Source organism: Labeo rohita, chromosome 7 (assembly GCF_022985175.1).
Source record: "Labeo rohita strain BAU-BD-2019 chromosome 7, IGBB_LRoh.1.0, whole genome shotgun sequence".
Lineage (NCBI taxonomy): Eukaryota > Metazoa > Chordata > Actinopteri > Cypriniformes > Cyprinidae > Labeo > Labeo rohita.
This window is the reverse complement of record NC_066875.1, coordinates 42,117,913-42,140,802: the sequence shown is the minus strand read 5'-3', so window position 1 is coordinate 42,140,802 and position 22,890 is coordinate 42,117,913. Positions and strand designations below refer to the sequence as shown.

Here is a 22,890-nt window from a genome sequence, read left to right as displayed (position 1 = left end):
GTTGTTCATAAGTCCTTTGTTTGTCCTGAGCAGTTACACTGCCCGCTGTTCTTCAGAAAAAATCATTCAGGTCCCACAAATTATTTGGGTTTTCAGCATTTATGTATATTTGAACCCTTTCCAGCAATGACTGAATGATTTAGAGATCCATATTTTCACACTGAGGACAACTGAGGGACTCATATACAACTATTACAGAAGGTTCAAACGTTCACTGATGCATTAAGAGCCGGGGGGAAAACTTTTTGAATTTGAAGATTAGGATAAATGTAACTTATTTTGTCTTCTGAGAAACATGTAAGTATCTCCTGTAGCCTCCGAAGAGCAGTACTAAATGGAAAAAAAATATGATATTTAGGCAAGATAAGAAAAACGTACACATCTTCATTCTGCCTCTGGCTCTTAATGCATTGTGTTTCCTTCTGACACATCAGTGAGTGTTTGAAACTACTGTAATAGTTGCATATGAGTCCCTCAGTTGTTCTCAGTGTGAAAAGATGGATCTCAGAATCATACATTCATTGTTGGAAAGGGTTAAAATACACAAAAATGCTGAAAAACCAAAGAATTTGTGATTCCTGAAGGATTTTTCTGAAGAACAGCAGGCAGTTTAACTGTTCACGACAAACAAGGGACTCATGAACAACTATCACTAAACAAAAACAAAACAAACAAAAAACATCTTATTCAGGTCAGTACTAAATAAAAAAATAACATGCATTTTGTAAGATCCCTCTTATTTTGGTAAAATAATTCACATTTTGCAGATTCTGCAAGGTGTATATAAACTTTTGACTTGTATATATTAAAATAAGTTGATTTTTGTATGTATATTATATAGGGCGCCAAATTGGCTGAGCACTAGTGGAGACACTGTACAACATTTAAACTTTCTAGGGTGATTGACAATTGCAGCTGCCTAGCACTTAATTTCCTTTGAAATTCACTTAAACACACATGCTTCTGTCTAGTTATGTGTGCATGTAATAAAACAGCATCTCCATCTGTAACAGATTTGACTGAGCAAATAAAGAGGAAGGCAAAATAAGCAAGGTTGATACTTACATACAATGGGGCTTGACAAGGACTAAGTTTCATGACTCTGGACACTGAAAAGATAAAAAAAAAAAACAATATTTTGTCAATGCAAATCAAATCAACCAGAATACTGCTGCTGTTTTCAGCCCAATTATAAAAGGTTTATGACTTGATACGTTTGAGCATGAAAATAGCCTCAGCAAATGTGGAGCTAATTCAAATTAGCACCTCTACTGACAATACAACAGCTGCTTGATAAATGGCACTTCAGGCCTAACAGATATTCATGAGTGTGACTCACACCTTCAGTTCGAGTGAGTGCAAGACATGCTAAAATACACTGCTAGATCTCAGGCCTGTAATTAGCAGAAAAGTGATGCGTTTAAATGTCTAATGGAACAACAAGTTCATGGGTGAATCGCACGAAACATGTCAAGATGATGTCCTAGTCATATTTCACTCCAAAAATCAACAGAAAAGACAGAACATTATATTCTGAACATTCTGAATTACAAAAACATCCAGGGCCTAGATGCATAAAAGGTTTAGACTAGTCTTACAAGTTAGTCACCATTATTTTTTTTTAATTCAGCGGCATAAACATCAAGATTAATAAATTGAATCCTGATTACCACTTGACTAACAACTAGTTGGTCGAACTCGTACTTAAAGGGGTCTTATCATCCTCTTTTATAAAGTCTTGATTTTGTTTTGGGGGTGTACTAGAACATGCTTTCATGCTAGGAGGTTCGAAAAATGCATTATTTTTTAGCATAATTTACATTATTACAATACATTTCACCCAGTCTGGCACCTAAGGCTCGATTAGTTCCGGGTTTAATAAAGACTGCCTTCCGAAAAACAAAATGTGTTAGCTGTCCTACTGCGTTGCGATTGGCGAACAGCTTAGGCTGTGTTTCAGTACTGCCACGGACCTTGTCAAAGCAGCAAGTTCCGTGTACAACTGTTAGCGCAAGCTAGATTAAAATGATTCTTGTGTTTTAAATGTGGATATTTTTCCTACAAAAACACATCGATTCGCTACAGGAGGCCTTTATTAACTCCCGGAGCCATGTGAGGCACTTTTTTTATTACGGATGGATGCATATTATTGGACTTGTTTTGGACTGGTGAGGAGAAACACCTGTCTATGTTATTCTAAAGCTTGGGAGTGCCAGGATTATTTTAATACATCTCCGATTGCATTCTTCTGAAAGAAGGAAATCATATAAACCTAGGATGCATGGAGGGTGACTAAATAATACGCTACAGTAGTGTTGGGTCCTATATGAGCCTGTGAGATCACCAATACATGATATTATCATGCTAATTTATTTAATCATTTACATACTTTCATTGCCCAAAATCAGCTCCAGCATAAGGCTAAAAGCAGCCTAACATTATCAAAGAACATTATCACTGATTAGCCTAGCCTATTCTAGTGCAAGTTTATGCATTTTAAAAAAACACTCATGTTATAAGTAAAGCTATCTACACTGTATGATGAATAAATCTCTTACCACACATAAGAGATGCGGCAACCGGAGTAGATCGCGGCTTCGGCATGCGTTTCGCCGAATTTCTTTGCATGGTTGATTTTTAAACACTGTGTCGGTATTTCCGCCTACGTCACGGTGTGCGTGATTACATAATGTGTGAGGTCAAGCTAGTGCAAGACAAGCATTTGTGGTTAAAATGTATATTAATATGCATTTTTCTTAGAAAATTAAGTCCTTTATTCCTAGGCTGGGATCATGTAGAGCCCTTTGAAGCTGCACTGAAACTGCAATTTGAACCTTCAACCCATTAGTTACCACTGAAGTCCCCTATAAGGAGAAAAATCCTTGAATGTTTTCCTCAAAAACCTTAATTTCTTTTTGACTGAAGAAAGAAAGACATGAACGTCTTGGATGACATGGGGGTGAGTAAAATTATTTGGAAATTTTCATTCTAAAAATGAACTTCTCCTTTAACACAGAGGCTAAGTTTAAGCAAATGGCCCCAAATACATTACATTAGTCATAACTTGGCATGTAAGTGTGCTTAATTTACATGAAAATAATGTCACAATAAATGAAAAGAAATCTTAATTGTCCTAAAAAAAAAAAAAAAAAAAAAAAAAGGCAAAATGCCTTTTTTTTTGGAAATGTTTTTACACAGCTTCATACACCAAACAAATTCTTTAATTATCAAACAGTTTTACATGCAATCTGTGGGCCATCCATTCTTGCATTGGTTAAAACAGAGCTGCTATATTTAGGGTGAAAGGTGAAAGGATAAACAGACAGCTCTAATAATATCCATCCTAATCCTCTTCTCCTCTACTCAGTTTGATCTACCTTTCCTCTTCACACAATCTTCACTCTTTTTTTTTTTTGAGCATATGTCTCGTTTTCCAACAGAAAATATATCTGCATGTTCAAACAAAAAAATGTATCAGCACAGCACAAAAAAAAAAAAATCATTTGCCAATGCGCTCAGTTGTTTCATTTAAGAACACATTTCTTTGCTTAGGCGAGAGAAGGCGATATTTTGAATTACACAGACAGAAATGTTCTTCGGATGTTAAAGGTTCTTTATGGAACCATTTAGACAAAAAGGTTCTTCTATGGCATCGTGAAGCACTTTTATTTTTAAGAGTGTAGGCTTTGAAGACATACAGAGCTGGGTGTCTTCACCATAAAAATGAAAACTTACCCCAAATTTACAAAAGACTTGTACTAAAGGCAACAGGATCTAAACCAATTAAGAGGAGTACAACCAATTCCAGCGGAAATCAACCTTTCCAACAAAATACTATGCAAAATGTTGTCAAAAGCTGCACTACATTGTATGGGTCAAAATTACTGATTTTTCTTTTAAGACAAAAATCATTAGAATATCAAGTAAAGAATGTTCCATTAAGATATTTTGTAAATTTTCTACCGTAAATATATCAAAACTTAATTTTTGATTAGTAATATGCATTGCTAAGAATTATATTTGGACAACTTTAATGGTGATCTTCTCAATATTTTAATTTTTAATTTTTTTTTGCAGTTGTATCTTGGCCAAAAATTGTCCCATCCTAACAAACCATACATCAATGGAAAGATGATGTATAAATCTAAATTTCAAAAAATGGACTATTATGACTAGTTTTGTGGTCTAGGGTCACATATACATTAAGTATATGGCAAAATAAGGCTGATTTTTCATGAGAAGAATGCGTATGAATATGAGTAATCTATACAATTATTAGTTAATGAGACCCAAGAACACTGATTAGGAGTATTTAAGTGATTTTTGCTGTGCAGGTCTAATGCAGCATCCTTATCTATACATAATGAGAGCGAACCACCTGGCTGAACCTGAATGCAGTAACGACCAGTGAAACTGCCTTTAAGCTGTCTAACATTTCACTACAATAAACCCGTGCTGTAAGATGATATATACCTATAAGCTTATACCTCAAATACTTAGCGATACATGAGTTCATGTACATCAAAGGAGAACCATGGCGTCCCACCTTAAGGTGTGGCTCTTCTAGGTTCCTTTCATAATGTTCTATTGCACAAAAAGCAATGCCCGCAACAATTTAAAAAAGGAAGTTGTTTCATTGCACACAGGCACTGAAACACTTGTCTGATGTGACAAGAACAAATATCAAATGTAGATTTCCCCCTAGATGAAATGTTACGGAAACCTCTCTGTCTGACACCTGCTTATTCAGAGTAATGAACAATAAGGACGGAAGGAAATAAGCAGTGCTGGAGACAAACTGAGTCTACCCTCCACCACGGGCATTTAGAAACAGTTCTATGAACAGAGCAGAGCTGTTATTTATAATAATCAGAAATGTTCCTTGAACAGCAAATCAGCACATTAGAATGATTTCTGAAGGATCATGTGACACTGAAGACTGGAGTAATGATGCTGAAAATTACAAATTACATTTTAAAATATATTAAAACAGAATATTATTTTATAAATTCCAAAAATATTCTTTCAAAACCTACTGCATTGAAGTTAAATCTCAAGTTTGAGCTCTCAAGTAGAGCATTACTAAAAAATCAGCATGTTTCACCCTCAAGCGAGACACTCCATCGCATGATGATCCATGAGGACCCTGCAATTAATGTCTTCAAGGCCTTTTTGAATTACATCTGCAAAATGACAAATTATAATAATTCAATCTGACCTAATATTAAGGGCAGCTTGTATGAATTACGAGATAATTATCGTGTGTCAAGACTCCGAAATGGAGGCCCAGTTGGACCTCTGAGTTTGGGTAAACCTCAGTGATTTCCTCTGGATTTTGTGCAGCAAAATACAGCAAAGTCAATGTTTAAAACAGGCAATAACATGTTCAGGTACTGGCCTTGGTAGTGTAGAAATAATCAGGGCTGCATTAGTGCCTCAGGTGTGAAGGTTTAATTAGCGGAAGTCTAAAATGTTGCTGAAGTAGCAGCTGCTTTTGTTTTGCTTTTTAATCTTTTTTGCCCCCAAGTGATATAACGAACGCTCACTCTATATTAAAATGTATTTCCATATCAAATAAGCCTGTCTTTTTTAAACAAAGCAGAGTAATTATACACACACACACACACACACACTATTTCATACGAAAGACCACAATATACATGCATATGAGTCCAAATCGAATTCTAGCTGGATAGTTAGATGCATATGAATGATTATAAACCCTAGAGGTTTCTGATATGATATGGCAGTCATTCTCAGCTGGTGGGTTGCAACCCAAAAATGAGTCATAAGCCTGATCTGATAAGTTTGTGGGCAACAGGAAAAAACAATGATACATTTAAATAATGAAAAAGAACAATACAGAGACTCTGCTAGATAAGAACAAGTAGAATAAGCATAAGTTACCAATCAAATGACATCAGTATTAACAAAATTAATTTGTACTACACAGGTGGCACAGAAGAACACAAAAGTGGCTTGTAGGTGTATTTTGATATGTTTAATGAGGCTCAGAGGTGGCATAAGTGCAATCAAATTCGGAAATTCATGTTGAGATTAATGTGTAAAATCTAAAAATTTTAATATAGAAATATTAAGTGATTTAAATAACTGAAAAGATACTTTTAAAATGAAATCATTACTGAATCATTCATTCATTTGATTTGTTCAAACAGCTGATTCATTCAGGAAAAAAGCAAGTGACTGTCTTTATGAATGGGAAATTGAATCATTAACTCACTAGATTCATTTAAAGACACATTCATAAACAAAACACCGCTGTGTTTGAATGGAGATGTGCTGCAGCTCAGTTGCGACTTGTTTCAAACTATTTTTGATGATAAAATAGAGCAAAATCAGGCAATAGTGCTACAGTCAGACAATGTAAGTCACTGAATATTAGCTTCTTGTTTATTTAACTGTTAAATTGTATTAATTCAATATCGGCTCTGCGCAGGACCAAGAGAGTTGTAGAGAGCAGACGGTTTTGTATGCTTACGGATCGCTCTTGCAGATGCGCCGTGCGAGGACGGTTTGTTGCTGCGTCAAGGCATTTCGGTCGGTCCCTAAAAAGTATCGAACACGATACTAGAGGTCGGCTGATATTGGATTTTACCGATACCGATAACTAGGTTGGACCACACTGGCCAATACCGATTAATCAACCGATAGTTTTTAAAATGGACACTGAATGGAAAATAAATAGTGCTCTACTATTAAAAAAAAAAAAAAAAGTAGCCTACTGAACCATACTTTGTAAATGAACACTGGACGCGTCGCGTTCAATTCAAGCGGCGGTCTACAAAAATTTATGTGATCACCAAACGGGCAAAAGTATACTGCTGTCCTTTCTCCACTAATGCAGCATCGGGTCAACAAATTCAACGCTTAGTAATGACATGAAAACATGCACTACAGTATACTGTACACACCATTTCATTGTCGATGTTTTAAATCCGCCTTTAACGTGTCACGCTCTGTGCAGCGTGCAGTGTCACATGTCTAAACAAACGGCACATGCTGCCAGTGACTTCCGCCAATAGAAGCTGCTCTCCTGCTGTATAACAAAGACGACAGGGACTTTGCTGTATAATGACATTTTCAGCCGCTCCAGCAACGGACCCAACCCCGAAAAACTATCGGCATGGATATTTGCAGATAAACAGTAGTTCCGCCAATCAACTATCAGTGCAGATTAATCGGCAAAACCGATACATCGGTCGTCCTCTACTCGATACCCAGGCCTAATAATCCACACCACTCCAGTCCATCAATTAACATCTTGTGAAGTGAAAAGCTGCATGCTTGTAAGAAACACATCATTTATCAAGATGTTTTAACCATCCATATTATATAATATGCAATATTATGGATAGAGGACTCGACGATTTAAAGTTTAAAACATCTTAATGACAAATTTGTTTCTTACAAACATGCAGCTTTTTGCTTCACAAGATGTTAACTGATGGACTGGAGTAGTGTGGAATACTTGTGAATTGCTGTGTTGTTTTTATCAGCTGTTTGGACATTCTAACGGCACCCATTCAAGCAGAAGATCCTTTGGTGAGCAAGTGATGTAATGCTAAATTTATCCAAATGTGTTTCAGTAAAGATCAAAAACTGCCATTCCACCCACTCCTAGTAAGAATAGCCAGACAAGTAGGTTTAAAATGTGGGCAGGGCAGTATTATTGTTGGTTTCAGGTGTTATTCAGAATGACTAGGACGCAATGAAACATACACCATATGACCAAGTTCAATGCAGTTGCTTGCCAGCTGCGTGAGCAAAAGCTTGATCGTACTATATTGTAAATTGTACCGCATCAGGTAAATACCACTGTTTTTGTTGTGGTGTGACGGTGTTCAAACACATGGAACAGCAACACTCAATAGTGATATCTGATACCGGTTTGCTTCACTGACACCTGATCGTGACAATACTGAACCTGCTTCGTTTTTACATGTGAGAAAAGACTTGGCAAGATCAGTATAAACAGGTTTGGTTTAAATACATATAACTGGAAAATACAAAGAATAACATTGACATGATGATAAGATTTGTCATAAATATCATTAGTGTAAGAAATTAAGTATTAGGTCAGAAATAAACCTGAGCCATTATGAATGCAAAATTATAAATCGTCATTCTGGGTGTGGAAACAGAGTGTTATTAAATGTCATTTGAGACATAAAGCTTGTTTTATTACTCTGACCTGAAAAAACCACCCTTGATCAATGCACGTTTTGAAGTGGTTCCTGATTAAATGCAGTTGAAAAGCTATAGTGAATTCGTAACTGTTTAGTCTATGTAGTTCTCCAGAGAGCCACATTAGTAATGCTTGAGAGAGTGGGTGTTCGTGTGTGTGTGTGTGTGCGTTTTGGGAGAGGGTCATAACTGAGAGGTGTGTAGGCGGAGCTTGATGTTTAACTAGTTGGTTTGTTTGAATTTCCATAGCAACAATGATTGACAGTTCAAAGCGGAGGGCCAGTGTTTTATCCAAGACCATGAGATAAGTGTTACAGCTGGAAAACCGCAGCATTTTTATCAACATACCCACTGAAAACCATCTGTTTAATCAGAACTCTACCTGCCAAGACAAGCAACACTTTTATTCCTCAAACACTATATTCAAAAGCCTGGGGTCAACAAGATTATTTTTAAGAAATGTATACTTTTATTCAGCAAGCACGGATTAAATTTCTATTGCAAAAAATGATGCTTGTTCTATTTTCTATTCATCAAAGAATGCTAAAAAAAAGATTAATTTTTTTTTTTAATTATTAGCATATTAGAATGATTTCATATGTGACACTGAAGACTGGAGTAATGATGCTGAAAATTCAGCTTTGCATCACAGAAATAAATTATCTTTTAAAATATATTAAAATGGATAAGAGTTATTTTAAGTTGCAATAATATTTCACAATTTAATTTCATTTTGCTGTATTTTTGATCAAATAAATGGCGCCTTCACTTTTTAAAAATAATGGTTCCAAATGGGTTTTTTTGCAGTCATGCCATAAAAATGTGTATGTATGTGTGATGTATGTACAGTTGAGGTCAAAAGTTGACATACACCTTGCAAAACTGGCAAAATCTTAATTATTTTACCAAAATAAGAAGGATCATACAAAATGCATGTTTTTATTTTATTTAGTAGTGACCTGAAATGGTATTTCACATAAAAGAGGCTTACATTTAGTCAACAAGAGAAAATAATAGTTGAATTTATATATTATATATTATATTATTAAAAATATATTAAAACATATTTTTATATATTTTTAGTGAAAGTGGTTCATGAGTCCCTTGCTTGTCCTGAACAGTTAAACTGCCCACTATCCTTCAGAAAAATCCCGCAAAAGGTCTTCTAGAAAAGGTCCCACACATTCCTTGGTTTTTCAGCATCTTTATGTTTTTGAACTCTTTCCAACAATGACTGTATGATTTTGAGAACCATCTTTTCACACCAAGGACAACTGAGGGACTCATATGCAACTACTACAGAAGGTTCAAATGCTCACTGATGCTCCAGAAAGAAAAACAATGCATTAAAGCCAGGGGGTGAAACTTTTGAAAAGAATGAAGATGTGTACATTTCTCTTATTCTGCCTAAATATCTTTTTTTTTTTTCATTTATTACTGCCCTTCAGAAGCTACAGAAGATATTTCCATGCTTCCCAGAAGACAGAACAAGTTAAATTTACCCTGATCTTCAAACTCCAAATGTTTTCACCCCCAGCTCTTGATGCATTGTGTTTCTTTCTGGAGCATCAGTGAGCATTTGAACATTCTGTAATAGTTGCATTTGAGTCCCTCAGTTGTCCTCAGTGTGAAAAAATGGATCTCAAAATCATACAGTCATTGTTGGAAAGGGTTCAAATACACAAAAATGCTGAAAAACCAAAGAATTTGTGGGACCTGAGGGACAGGGCAAACAGGGCAAACACTTGTACTAAAAAAAAAAAAAACACAGCTGTGGATCATTCAGGTAACAACACAGTATTAAGTATCAAGTGTATGTAAACTTTTGAACAATTTTATAAATTCAACTATTATTTTCTCTTATGGACTATATGTAAACGTCTGTGAAATAATGTATTCAGGTCGGTACTAAATAAAAAATAACATGCATTTTGTATGATACCAGATTCTGCAAGGACTGAACTTTTGAACTTTATTTTGAAAGTCTGAATTTTTTGCTTGACAGTACATTCGTTCACAATTATTACCACATAGATCACCAGATTGTACAATCTCACACAACAAAATACTAGATTTTGCAATAGACACTACAGAGAAATGCTTTATTCAATTCTAGGACAACTTGATGCACAAAAGAGTGTTTTAGCCTCACACAATTAAACCTTGGGACCTTGTAGCGCCGATTATATGATAAACAAAATCATTACACAGCACATGATTTGAGTCAAAAACAATTATTAACCAGCCTTAAGAGATTCTTATAAGATTATTCATATATCTTTTCAAGAACCTGCCCTACAGTCTTCAACAGCTTTGTTTTTAACATACTGTAAGAGACAAACCCATGACCACAGACATCAAGAATAGTATTTTGGGTTCTGCAAAGAACCTTCCAGAGAACAGTTCCTTTTACTTGGTGTAAACAACATTTTAATCATCTAAAGAAGCCTCTTCTACTATAAAGAACCTTTTGTGCAAAGAAGAGTTTCCACAGATTCTTCATGGAACCATAAAAGCCAATAAAGATTTTTTTATTTTTTAATAGTGAATATTAAAAAATCTTGTCAACCCCAAACCTTTAAATGGTAAGGTATAATATACTAGTTCAGCTTGTTGTTTACTCATGCTCACTCCTGTAGGTACCGCTTTGCACTTCATGTGACATATGACAGCATGATGTAACAACTTTAAACGACTGAAACTAGATTTAAAAGAAATCTAGTGTTTCTAAAACTGCCAATCACATTTAATTTGCCCTTTAATTGGCTCAGAACTCATGCCACAGGTATTTAATCCATATATTTCAAACATCCTCAGATGACATCTTACCTCAGATCTTAAGATCTCCAAGCTGAGTCCAGCAGAGCTCATAGATCCATTATTTCAGCATATTATGTGAATTAAACATAGCAAAAAGCACACCTGAATCTTCATGCATCTCCAGTGCATGGCAGGTTAGGTCACAGCGCTGATTACCGTGAGCTAAATGCGGCTTTGTGTTTGGCAGCAGATAAGAGCCGTGTGATGTCATGGGTGGGGGAGGACGAGGAGGCCGTGGCTCAGGTGTCTGTTTCCAAGAGCACTTGAGCAACAGAGGCCACTACTGCTGCTCGCTGTGCCGCCTGATGCCTGTCTGATTAATGTTCTCCTACCTGATGCTCTCAAAACCAGCTGCTATTGCGGTTTACTCCTGCTGTTTTACTCCCAGGGAGTGGTTACCCTATTTATGGGTCAACACTTACCCGTATTGCCTTACTAACCTCACATTGTGAAAACTGAAGGAGGAAACCCTGCCGAAAAAACACTAAAAACAACAACCACCAGAAAACTACCGTAGTGTGTTTTCACGACACGTCATCAGTCTGCTATATTGGTGCCAATGAAACAAACAAAACTCACATATTTTGCTGATTATTGCTGCTTAGAATGCTCAGGTATTGTCATGTCTGGGCCGTACTAATCGGTTGGACCAGGAAAAACATTTGGAGTACTACAGACTGGCAAAAGTTATAGCGAATCAAGGAGAAGAGTGCAAAAAAACTGTCTGAGGAACAAAAGGCATTTGTGGTTAGCCAAACTAAACCAGGATTTCCAGGGCAAGAATCTTGACAACATTTGTGTTTGTTCTTATCGTTTCCAGTCAGTGAAATATTAGGCTAATATCTTAATTAACACCGCTTGTACATATCTTTGCCACCTATTAACTTCAGCTAAAAATATTGCGCCCCTTCCTGCGTACTATGTCCTTCTCCATGTGAATTAGCAGCTTCCACACGTTTTTTCTGTGGTTTACACAGCATTAATTAGCAGAACCACGTTTTCAGTAGTACATTATTTGTACAATTCATGCTGTTGTTTACATCCGATTATAGCCATTATGGCCGCGCATCCGGGCAACTCACCAGAACGTAACTAATCGCATTAGTGGATTGATTTGAATAAAAAATTAACATTTCAATTACAGCATTTCATTTTCGTATGATATTACATTACATGAGCCAAATAAATAAATAAACTTACCTCTAAATGTAACCCCGCATTATTTCTCAGATTAACTAAGTTTAAATGTACAGTTAAATTAGATATCACTACGCTTTTAAACAGAGTTAAAACTTTTTTGTATTGCATTGAAGGCTTTTATTTAAAAATCTCAAAATTTTAGGTTTTAAAGACATAGGCTAAAGAATAAAACAGTATTTATTTAAACACTTTCATTAAATACTAGGTTCTGTGCACCTGTTGGCTTTTTAACAAGATGAAATCGATAGTCAAATTAAATTTCCAACTAATAAGCTGCCTTAAGAGTAAACGTGTAGAAACATAAAACCTGTTTTGATGTTTCCCTTGTTAAACGCGCGTCCATTATAATACATGCCGAGTGTATCCAGAAAGTAACGTTATAACTGAACAAAAGCTGTCAAGCATTCACAATCCTCTATATTTCTCCAAGTGGGCATGAAATGAACCACTTACCTCTTAACTGAACACGTCTCTACCGCCGTATTTTGCCTTTAAGACGCATGAAGATGCAAATAAACTGGAAACCAGTCAGATGAAATCCACGTTTCATGATACTCTTTGAGGAAATATATTAACCGTGATCTTTAACCAGCGGGAGCCAAATGTTGATGATCAAAAAACTTTCCTATCAGTTTTTTTGCGTCTTCCAAGCGGTGGCCCAGAAACCCGAATCCACTATTGAGACGCATTGAAATCTTATGTCGTTTTTCTCTTTACTACAGACGTTTGTACGCTGAAAAGCGTAATCATTTATGTTTATTATTTATAAAGAATAGAATTTGACTATCAAACAGTACTGCGCTTCAGTAATCTCTCTAAAATTATCACACAAAACACTTTATTCTGTAATCACAATCGAATGTGATTGGTCCATCTTCATCAGCGATGAGAAAATAATCAGGTGTCACGTGACATTGGCTGCGTCAACATCGGGTTGAATAATAATTTACACCTAAATAATGGCTCTAAAAACGTTGCTCTACACTGAAATGAAAATACTCAGGAAATAGTCAAAATATAAAAATTATTATTTAGACCCAGCGTACCTTGGCTAATCACAGACAACCTTCGGGACGTTTAAGCCACGCCCATCTTATTATTTCGCTTGAGAATAAAAGGAAACATTATTTTGTTGTGCGTCTCTACTAAAGACATTTAAAGAATTTAGTTTCTAAAACCGGTAAATTAACAACATTGTATTGATTATTTTGCCTTATGCACTTCTAATCTACCTTTTTTTTCTTTGAGGATGTTAACAGTTGAATATTTTCAATAAGATATGTCATCAGCAGGTGTTTTAGAGTTTGTTGTGCCGCCCCCTAGCGATAAGTAAATAGACTGCATTTCAAAAACATGATGTCTAGACATGAGAGCATTTTTTTATTTACTTTTTTATTTATTTTTGGCAAATTGAGGACAGTAAGCAACATTTTAAGCCATAAAAGGGAAACATATGATCATATTAACAAAATAAATAGCTTCTAAATATATACATTCGGTACTGGGCTGTCAAAGTTAAAGTGTGCACTACTTATGATATTAATAAAATAAATTTATCATAATTATTTTATTATGTTTACAATCACTAAATGTAATTATTTTAATTTCCTTTCCAAAGACTGGTCAGAAGTCAATATAAATTCTATTTTTTCTACTTCTCTTATAATATATATAAACATTACAAATCTTATTATATATATATATATATATATATATATATATATATATATATATTAGAGTTAATTAAGAGTTAATCCCATGTGAATTATTAAACATTAAAAAAACTATTAAAATAATTAAAAATAAATATTTCCATATTTTAACCATTTTAGTAAAATGCCAAAAAAACTGAATACTTTGTATTAATTTTTGAAAACAATTACTTTTAACAATAATAATAATAATAATTACTAATATTACATTTACTATTTATTTAATAGTTTAATCATTTTAATTTAGACACATCCAATATACAGTTTTTTTTCATTATTTATTAATTTATTTATTTGCGTCTTATTGGATTTTGTTCAGTGAAAAATAAGATTAATCATGTACTCATTTGTGAATTTTAAAACATTAAAAAAAACTTTTAAAATAATTAAAAAAAATAAATATTTCCATATTTTAACAATTTCAGTAAAATGCCAATAAAATCTAAATACTTTATAATTATTTTGAGTACTTAGTTAGTAATATTACATTTAATATTTTTTTTTTTCACACAGTATAAATTAATTTTCACACATCCAAAAAAAACACCTGCCTTTTTATTATTATGATTAATTAATTTATTTATTTATATGTGTGTCACTTATTGGACTTTTATCTGTGAAAACATAAGAGTTAATCTCATGTACTTTGTGAATTTTTTAACATTTTTTTAAAAACCTTTTAAAATAAATATTTCCATATTTGAACAATTTTAGTAAAATGACAATAAAAGCTAAATATTTTAGATTTATTTTGAAAACAATTATTTAGTTAATAATATTACATTTAATATATTTTCTTACACAGTACAAATTAATTTTCACACATCCAAAGACACAGCTGCCATTTTATTTTATATTTTTGGGTTTTTTAAAAAGTTTTTAAAAACTTATCCAAGATATCTTGCACTGGAACAACAAGACTCTAGATGAAAAGTTCAGTGTGAAACAGTAGAAAAGTGCTTACAGCTGACACTATTAACCCTTTAAAAACAAATAACATTTCCAACACACACTATTTGCATATATACAGTGAGGCGCTGCTTGTGTGCGTTGTGAATGAAAGTTCAGGGGTCTCTGAATAATGAGCTTCATGATCCTCAATGAACTGTCTACAGTGTTTAGAAAGCCCTGGATGAGCCTTCTCTCCTCCCCAGCAGAGTTCTGGTGTTAGATAAATAAGGAAACAGTGAAAGAAAAGACTCTTCTCTCTGTGTCACGCTGAGATGCACTTCAACGCAATTGCCATAGTCAGAGTAGGGGGGAACGTGAAGTGAATTTCAATATCCCGTCTGCAATCCGTTGCTCCCAGTCTGCCACCAATGAAGAGAGATGGGAAACAAGCCTGACACAATGAAGTACATTGCCAGCTTTGTCCCGTCACAAAAGCTGTTTTGTACGTTGAAGGACTTGCTGGAGGAGGAAAGTAACGGTGACAGGGTGACAGGGTGACAGCGTGGGCTGTCAGACTCGGGCCAGCTATGTCAAAGTTGATTCATGTAGATTTAGGAACATTTTATGGTGGTCAACAATGTTGTTGTGTTTTTTCACTTAAATGTGGACTGTACTGCTACTATTGAAGATTTAAAAAGATTTAATGTAACTTAACAGATTTAATGTAAGCTGTAGAATATCACTTTTAGGAAAGAGTGCCATTTGTGTCCCCTTTATTGACTACTAATATAATTAATGATACTGGAAGATACTGAACTTATTGTATTACTTATTTTTGTTTGATATTTCTAACTGTTTAATGTTTACAAAAGAAAAAAAAACATTTGGGGGGGGGGGGATGGGCATGCCTTTTATTGTGTTAGGACAGTAGAGAGATGACAGGAAAGAGCGGAGCTGGATCGCCAAAGGACCTCGAGACGGGAATCGAACTCGGGTCGCAGTGAGCAGAGGCTTACCACAAGGCTATTGGTGTCCACTTGTTTATCTGTTACACAACCGTTCAAAAGTTTAGGGTTGGTAAGATTTGTAATGTTTTAAAGGACCTCACTTATGCTCACCAAGGCTGCATTTGATCATAAAATATAGTAATATTGTGAAATATTACAATTTAACATAACAAACTTATTTCTATAAAATATATGTAATATCTTTTAATGATGATCATTTTTTTTTCAGCTAAATTTTTTAGCTAAAAAAAAACAATTATTATCAACATTATTATAATTTAATACTTAGTGGAAACTGAATCCTTTTTTTGCACGATATCTTCACTGATGAACAGAATTTCAAAAGAACAGCATTTATTTCAAACAGAATATAAATAGAAATAATATAAATAAACATCTTTACTTTTGATTAGTTTAATCCATCTTTCCGGAATAAAAGTTTTTTTTTTTTACTTACTCAAATATTTTAAATTTATGTTTAGGAGACACTTTTATCCAAAGCAACTTACAAATGAGGGCAAAACAACAAAAGAGCGACAATATTTATTTATTTATTTATTTGCTAGTAGTAGAGGAAACGTCACCAAGGCTCGCCCCAATCGCTACAGTGATCGAAAGTACAAAATCGCTCATAACTAGGGCTGTTCGATTCTGAAAATTTTGGAATCGAGTCCGATTCCGATTCCTGGTTCTGGAATCCTTTAGATTCGATTCCAAGAATCGATTCCTCACTGTTGTTTTCGATTCTTTTTCAATTCTTATTTTGTTTAGAGTGGAGGAACCTAATTTCGCCATGACTGTAGGATATAAAGGTCTTAGAAAGCAGACTTATCATAATAGGAAGCTTTATTTTAAAAAAAAAATTATGATATATTTTTGTATTTAAGTTGTAATTTTGTGTGCATTGCACATGAAATTAGTCACAGCCCACAGCGCAGTTCAGCTGAATGATGTGTACTTCAACTGTATGCTTTGCGCAAAATGAACAAACTGTACACTGAAACAAAATAACCAGAACAACAACACTAATATACAGTGTTGGGGGTAAATGTGAACATGCATTAATTCATCTCACTCAAAAACAAAAAACAAAAAACAGATTCAGTATTTCTCAAAATGAATAAAAACGCAGAACGCAGAATATGATGCAACCCTGCAATAATTAAACATGTTAAAACAAATATCCTTTATGTATTTAATCCCATTTTATTAACCAGTGTCTTTGCTGCTGTTAACTTTCGATGATGCAATTCAACCATACTAATAAGCAAAAATTACTTTAGATATATTAATATTTGTGCTTCATTTTTTTATTACTGAAGAGTGATCTCCTGCATAAATCTTTTCTTTCAGTCTGAGGTGAATTCATTTCACTTTTGGTGTAAAATGGCTTTTACATTAGAATTGTTTTATAATAAAAACTAAGAAGCAAGCCCTGCCCAGATTTTAAAAGTAAGGCAAAAGTAGCGTAACGCATTACTTTGCATACAAAGTGAATACGTAACGTAATTAGTTACTTTTTCGGGCAGTAACACAAAATTGTAATGCATTATTTTTAAAAGTAACTTTCCTCAACACTGCTAATAAGAGTTCCTTGTTTATCTGTAAATCAGATGGGCTCTCGGCCACTGATCTGCACTGTAGAAAAAATCCGTAAAAATACAGTACAATATACCCTAATAATTACAGGAAATTTTCCGTTTTTGGTTTTTACAGGTGTTTTTCCGTATTTTTGAATTACGCTTTGCATTGTGGGAACAAGAACGTTGATGGCTTACATAGGCGCGAAAACAGTGAAGAGAAGACGCGGAGAGTTTCTCGGTCAAAGTTTCATTTTAATGTCGGCTTTCGAATTTGGGAAACATGTTTTTCATATACTCTTAGTGGTAAACGAGTTAAATGTCACATAAATTGTTTACGTAACGTTAACTTAGTTGCTGTCTGGCTTGTTTGGCAAATGAACGTCAGAGCTGTCGCACTCAACATTTCTCTGCATATCGTCAGACATCTTCCTCGTGGAGTTTTCTGCCAAAGGAGGTAAGGTTTGACCTTTTATTGTCTTTTTTACACACACACGGAAGATAAAATGCAAAACGGAAACTAATTCGGTAACGTTACTAGCAAGCTGTCTGTGAAGCGACTGTGTAAACAGAGGCCTCCGATGCGCGGTAACCGCGCCAGATGCCGCTTGCCAGTAACGTTAACGTCAGCTCCTCGAGTTATCTTTATCACTCTAATGGACAAATGCACACGACATTATGTCAAAATGACCGCTGTGTTTCTTTCGTTTTCTTTTTTAATGACAGGATGTGATTGCTGCTGTACTGTGAATCTCAAGCACACCCTCATTCTTATCATGGGTTTGTATTCTGTTTTATTAAGAGTTTTATTTTACATTAGTGTTAAGTATCAGAAAGAAAATAGTTACTGAGTCATTTATTCTGTTGACTTTCACAACAATGTGAAGTTGTTTGCTGTCTGATGCGTCGGAAGCCACGTCACAGACAACGTGCTAACGTTACCAAAATGATTGGATTGATTACTTTTGCATGTTATCATCCTTGTGTGTATAAGGTGTGTTCAAACTGCTTGTCATTATGTATATGGTAATTTTGTAATGTCTTTTGTGTTTAAGGTGATGGGCAGTTCAAGAAGTTAATGACCACTGTTGCGGTTGTGAGCTACAAATACCCAGAAGAGGCGGCACTTCATACAGAAGTAAGCAACACGTATGTTATGAAATGTGTATCTGTTTATTTAATTGAAAATAATGAAGTATATTGTTAGACACAGATGATCTGACAAGCTCGTATGACAGATGTAAATGGAGACTATTGGAAATGTCAGTTAAGCAATTTATACACAGATGTTTTAATTGGCAAGTATTAGGGTTAGCAGTTCATTTAATGATCTTAAAATACTGTATGATTGATTTTTCCATCTCCAACCTGCATGTTACTCTGTAGTTCAGTTTCATTTATTTCATTTTTATCATTATTCCATTTCTTTTAGAGTTTTCCTGTGAAGAAATCCTAAATGAGGGTTGAGATGAAGGCAACCAGGTGGGTTTGTATTCTATTTCATTTAACATTAGTGTTCAATATTGAAAAGAAATTGAGTCCTTTGAGTCATTTATTCTGTTGACTTTTACAACAATGTGAAGTTGTTTGCTGAACACGCCTTCAAAGGTGTTCAGAGATGCTTGTCCTTATGTATATGGTCATTTTGTAATGTCTTTTTTGTTTAAGGTGATGGGCAGTTCAAGATTGCTGTCGTTTGAGAAGTTAATGAACAAACCTTCTTTCCTGTTGCGGTTGTGAGCTACAAAATACCCAGAGGAGGCGGCACTTACTCTGGAGCTCATACAGAAGTAAGCAACACGTATGTTATAAAAAGTGTATAAAGCATTTGGTCGTGTTGCTGTTTATTTAGTTGAAGATAATGAAGTATATTTTAGGACATAGTTGATTTGACAAGCTCATATGACTGATGCACATGGAGACTATTGGAAATGTAAGTTAAGCAATGTGTAAACAATTGGAAAGTATTATGGATTGCAGTTGATTTAATTAACTTAAAATACTGTATGACTACTTTTCCACTCCAAGCTGCATATTACTCTGTAGTTCAGTTTAATTCATTTCATTTTTTTTGTCATATCCATTTCTTTTAGAATTTTCCTGTGAAGAAATCCTGAACGTGGTTTGAGATGAAGGCAACCAAGTGGCTGTGCATTCCTCCAAGACTCTTGCATGAACAATTTTGGAAATCCATGTAATATTTGAGTTTTCAAATTGAAAAAAATGGCACTTGCATTAAACATGCAGTTAAATGGGAAATAATACATCCCCTATAATGAATTGCATCACTTCAATGATATTTCTGGTACAATGAACTTCAAAATTCTGTTGTCAAGCCACTGGAGTCACATACTTTATACCTTTCTGGACCTTGAAAATGGTAGTTGCATAGACAATCAATAGAGGGACAGAAAGTACCCAGATTTTTCTGCCGCTCCATGTTAGATTAGCCCCCTCTATCTCTGCCTTCAAGTCTGCTCTAAAGACATCTTTTCTCTCTTGCTTTCAATACTCCTTGAACTCTATTCCATTGTTGCTTTTATTGTTGTTTTTATTTTTGATACTTTTGTTGTGCTAATTTTATGTCTGAGATTTTCTTATTCTACTATGTTCAGCACTTTGGTCAACTCTGGTTGTTTTTAAATGTGATTTATATATAAATATTGTATTGTATTGTAACTAAAAATACTCTTAATTTGTGTTCCAAAAATGAATGAAAGTCTTATGGGTTTGGAAAGGTATGAGGCTGAGTAATTGACTGAATTAACATTTTTGTGTGAACGATTCCTCTAAACAATATTGTTTTCTCTTATAAGAAAAAAAAGTTTTGAGCCTTGACTGTTTTACAGTTTGAAGTTTAAATTTTGTGACCACTTTTTAGTGCAACACCTGTATTGTACAGATGCTCATGTTTTCTTTTTCTTTTTTTTTTTTAATTCTGTCCTTTACTGTTTAAAGCTAAACTGTCTTTTACAATACAGCCATTTTGCCTGAGTTAACACATTGTTAAATGAATTTAGTATTTGATATTGTTTAGTCCTAACCCACTTAAGGCAAACAAAAGCCATTGAATGCACTTTTAAGAATGTTTACATGAAGTAAAAATAAACCATGTTCACTTTGTATATTGTGCTGGATTTATTTGCTTAATGTATATATAAATATATAAATATACCATTAAAACAGAAAAAGTCCTGTTTTTTTTTTACCCGTGGCAGACTGTAAATTAACAGACTGTAAATTTACGGTACAAAGTCCAGGTAACGAGCTGCCAGTACTTTTTCCGTTTTTTTACGATTTTTTTTTTTTTTACAGTGTGTGCTCGGCGTTTTCTTTAAGAATTAGCATTGGTTGATAGAAAGGTTAATAAATAGCCGTTTATTTAAGATGGAAATCAAGATCCTCGATCATGATCTTCTGGGGAGTCGATTCCCCTTTCGAATCCCGACGCCTCGGAATCGATTCTTTTTGGAATCAACTCCCAGCCCTACTCATAACTTCTAAACCGTCAGTCGCAGGCTGGAGTGTCTTATGTCGTTGGAATCCTTGGCTCATGGTGGACAAAACGCATGTCCCAGATTTTATCGTGAGTCTGCCTAAATTTTCAGGTATTTCACATTTTTTGAAAAACCTACTTTTGCGAAATAGTTCTAGGTTTTTCTCCCGACCGGAATCAACCCAGTACAGAAAGCTTCTCTGGAGAGTGAATATCAATAATTATCCAAAAAAAAAAAAAAAAAAAAAAAAAAAAAATCATTATGATATTAAATAAAGATCATGTTCCATGAAGATATTACTGTAAATATACCAAAACTTAATTTTTGCTTAGTAATATGTATTGCTAAGAACTTCATTTGGATAACTTTAAAGGTGATTTTCTCAATATTTATATTGGACCCTCAGATTCCAGATATTCAAAGAGTTGTATGTCTGACAAATATTGTCCTGTCCTAACAAACCATCAGAAATGTTGAAATTTGCTCTTTGGGATGCTATAACGGGGTTGTTAAGAAAAGGGGCCTGTCCAAATGTACCCAAAATCCTATAAAAAGCCTAAAGGAAAACTCAAAATTTTGCAAAACCTGCTGAGCACATGCAACATGTGATTCTGAACAAGCATGCAAAGTTTTAAAGGGATCAGACCACAGCTGGTGTTATAGGAGTCATAAACATTTAAAAAAAAACATCATATTTCTATGGATTTGCCAAAAATGTGTTTTTACAATCATTTATTTAGCTGGATTTAGGTAGGTAGTTTTTTTTAACAAATAAAACAAGTAGATAGAATAGAAAGTTCAAGTGTTAGAGTGTATACTGCAGAATATTTTAAAAATAGTAAGATAATGTTCCATTCCTTACTTGCTATTTTCAGTCCATGGAAAACGCTAGATGGCGCCTTTCAGTCTTTTAATGTGGAGAAGGCCTAGATTTGAGGATAAAGTCATAAATCTGAAGACCAGATACAAAATGTTAGTCAGTGGAGTCTCTGTACTTTTGTGAAACCTTTACATAACATGAGATTATTTATCATTGAGCAAGAACTACCTAAAGAAATTAAATACTTGGGTTCATCACTTATTACATTGAGACTCGCATGTCTGTCAGGTGACTGGAACTGCGGTCACGCTCCAATCAGCTCTGATGGTTTTGATTGGGTCAGTTTGCTTGTGACGCTTTGCTGTCTTTCCTTCCCACCTCTGTTCTCTTAATACTGTGGGATTACACTCGCAGACCTGGAAAACAAGATCAGTGGAGGAAGAGACTGACCGTGTATGACACCAACACAAACCGTCAAATAAACTGTCAATTAATGGAAGATATTTTTCTATAGTTTCTTATACGTTATAATTTACAGAGCACTGATCCATGTTAAATATACTCTGACAAACTGTTAAAAAATGCTATTATAAATAATATTTTTTAAATTGATATCAAAATGGTACCTTTTAAAATTAAGTACAATTAAATTAAATGAAAATAACAGGAATTATCAAGTGAGCTCCTAATACCTGTGATTCAAAAATGAAATGAAATGAAATTAAATTAAATTAAATTAAAGTATAATAGGGATTATTAGTAGAACATTTAATACCTGCAATTCAAAAAATGAATGAATAATAAAAAAAATTATATATTAAATAAAAATAAAAACAAAATAAAACAAAATAAAACAAAATAAAATAAAATAAAATAAATAAAAGTTGGCTCCAGAACGCTGATCCATGTTAAACATACTCTGGCAAACTGTTAGAAAATGCCATTATTATTATTATTATTATTATTATTATTATTATTAATAATTAATTAATTAATTTATTTATTTATTTATTTTTTTTTATTAATTTATTATTATTTTAAAATTAATATTATATTATTTTAATATCAATAATAGTACTTTTTTTAATAAAACAAAATAAACTCAAATTAATTAAATTAAATTAAAATAATAAGAATTATTACTGGAGCTCTTAATAC

The 22,890-nt window shown here is 34.0% G+C and overlaps 1 protein-coding gene and 1 long non-coding RNA gene across 7 annotated transcripts in view; one reads left to right on the top strand and one right to left on the bottom strand.

Annotated features, from left to right (window-relative positions):
• Nucleotides 1-12,856, bottom strand: part of LOC127167991 (A-kinase anchor protein 13) — a 97,295-nt gene extending 84,439 nt beyond the window's left edge. For 2 of the 6 annotated variants that reach the window (XM_051114436.1, XM_051114439.1), the window contains exons 1-2: nucleotides 12,679-12,855; nucleotides 1,066-1,109 (exon numbers count right to left, since the gene is read on the bottom strand). In XM_051114436.1, the coding sequence (XP_050970393.1) occupies nucleotides 1,066-1,098 (33 nt within the window). In that variant the 5' untranslated portion in view covers nucleotides 1,099-1,109; nucleotides 12,679-12,855. Of the gene's footprint in view, nucleotides 1-1,065; nucleotides 1,110-11,034; nucleotides 11,182-12,678 lie in introns of those variants that run through there. The other 4 variants (XM_051114440.1, XM_051114442.1, XM_051114438.1 and 1 more) reach the window with 3 other exon arrangements.
• Nucleotides 12,857-15,755: 2,899 nt separating this feature from the next.
• LOC127167839 (uncharacterized) lies at nucleotides 15,756-20,557 on the top strand. The gene is made up of 5 exons (XR_007828032.1): nucleotides 15,756-18,195; nucleotides 18,471-18,553; nucleotides 18,848-18,897; nucleotides 19,084-19,205; nucleotides 19,509-20,557. It is a non-coding gene; the product is annotated as an uncharacterized LOC127167839 (long non-coding RNA).
• Nucleotides 20,558-22,890: the final 2,333 nt, after the last annotated feature.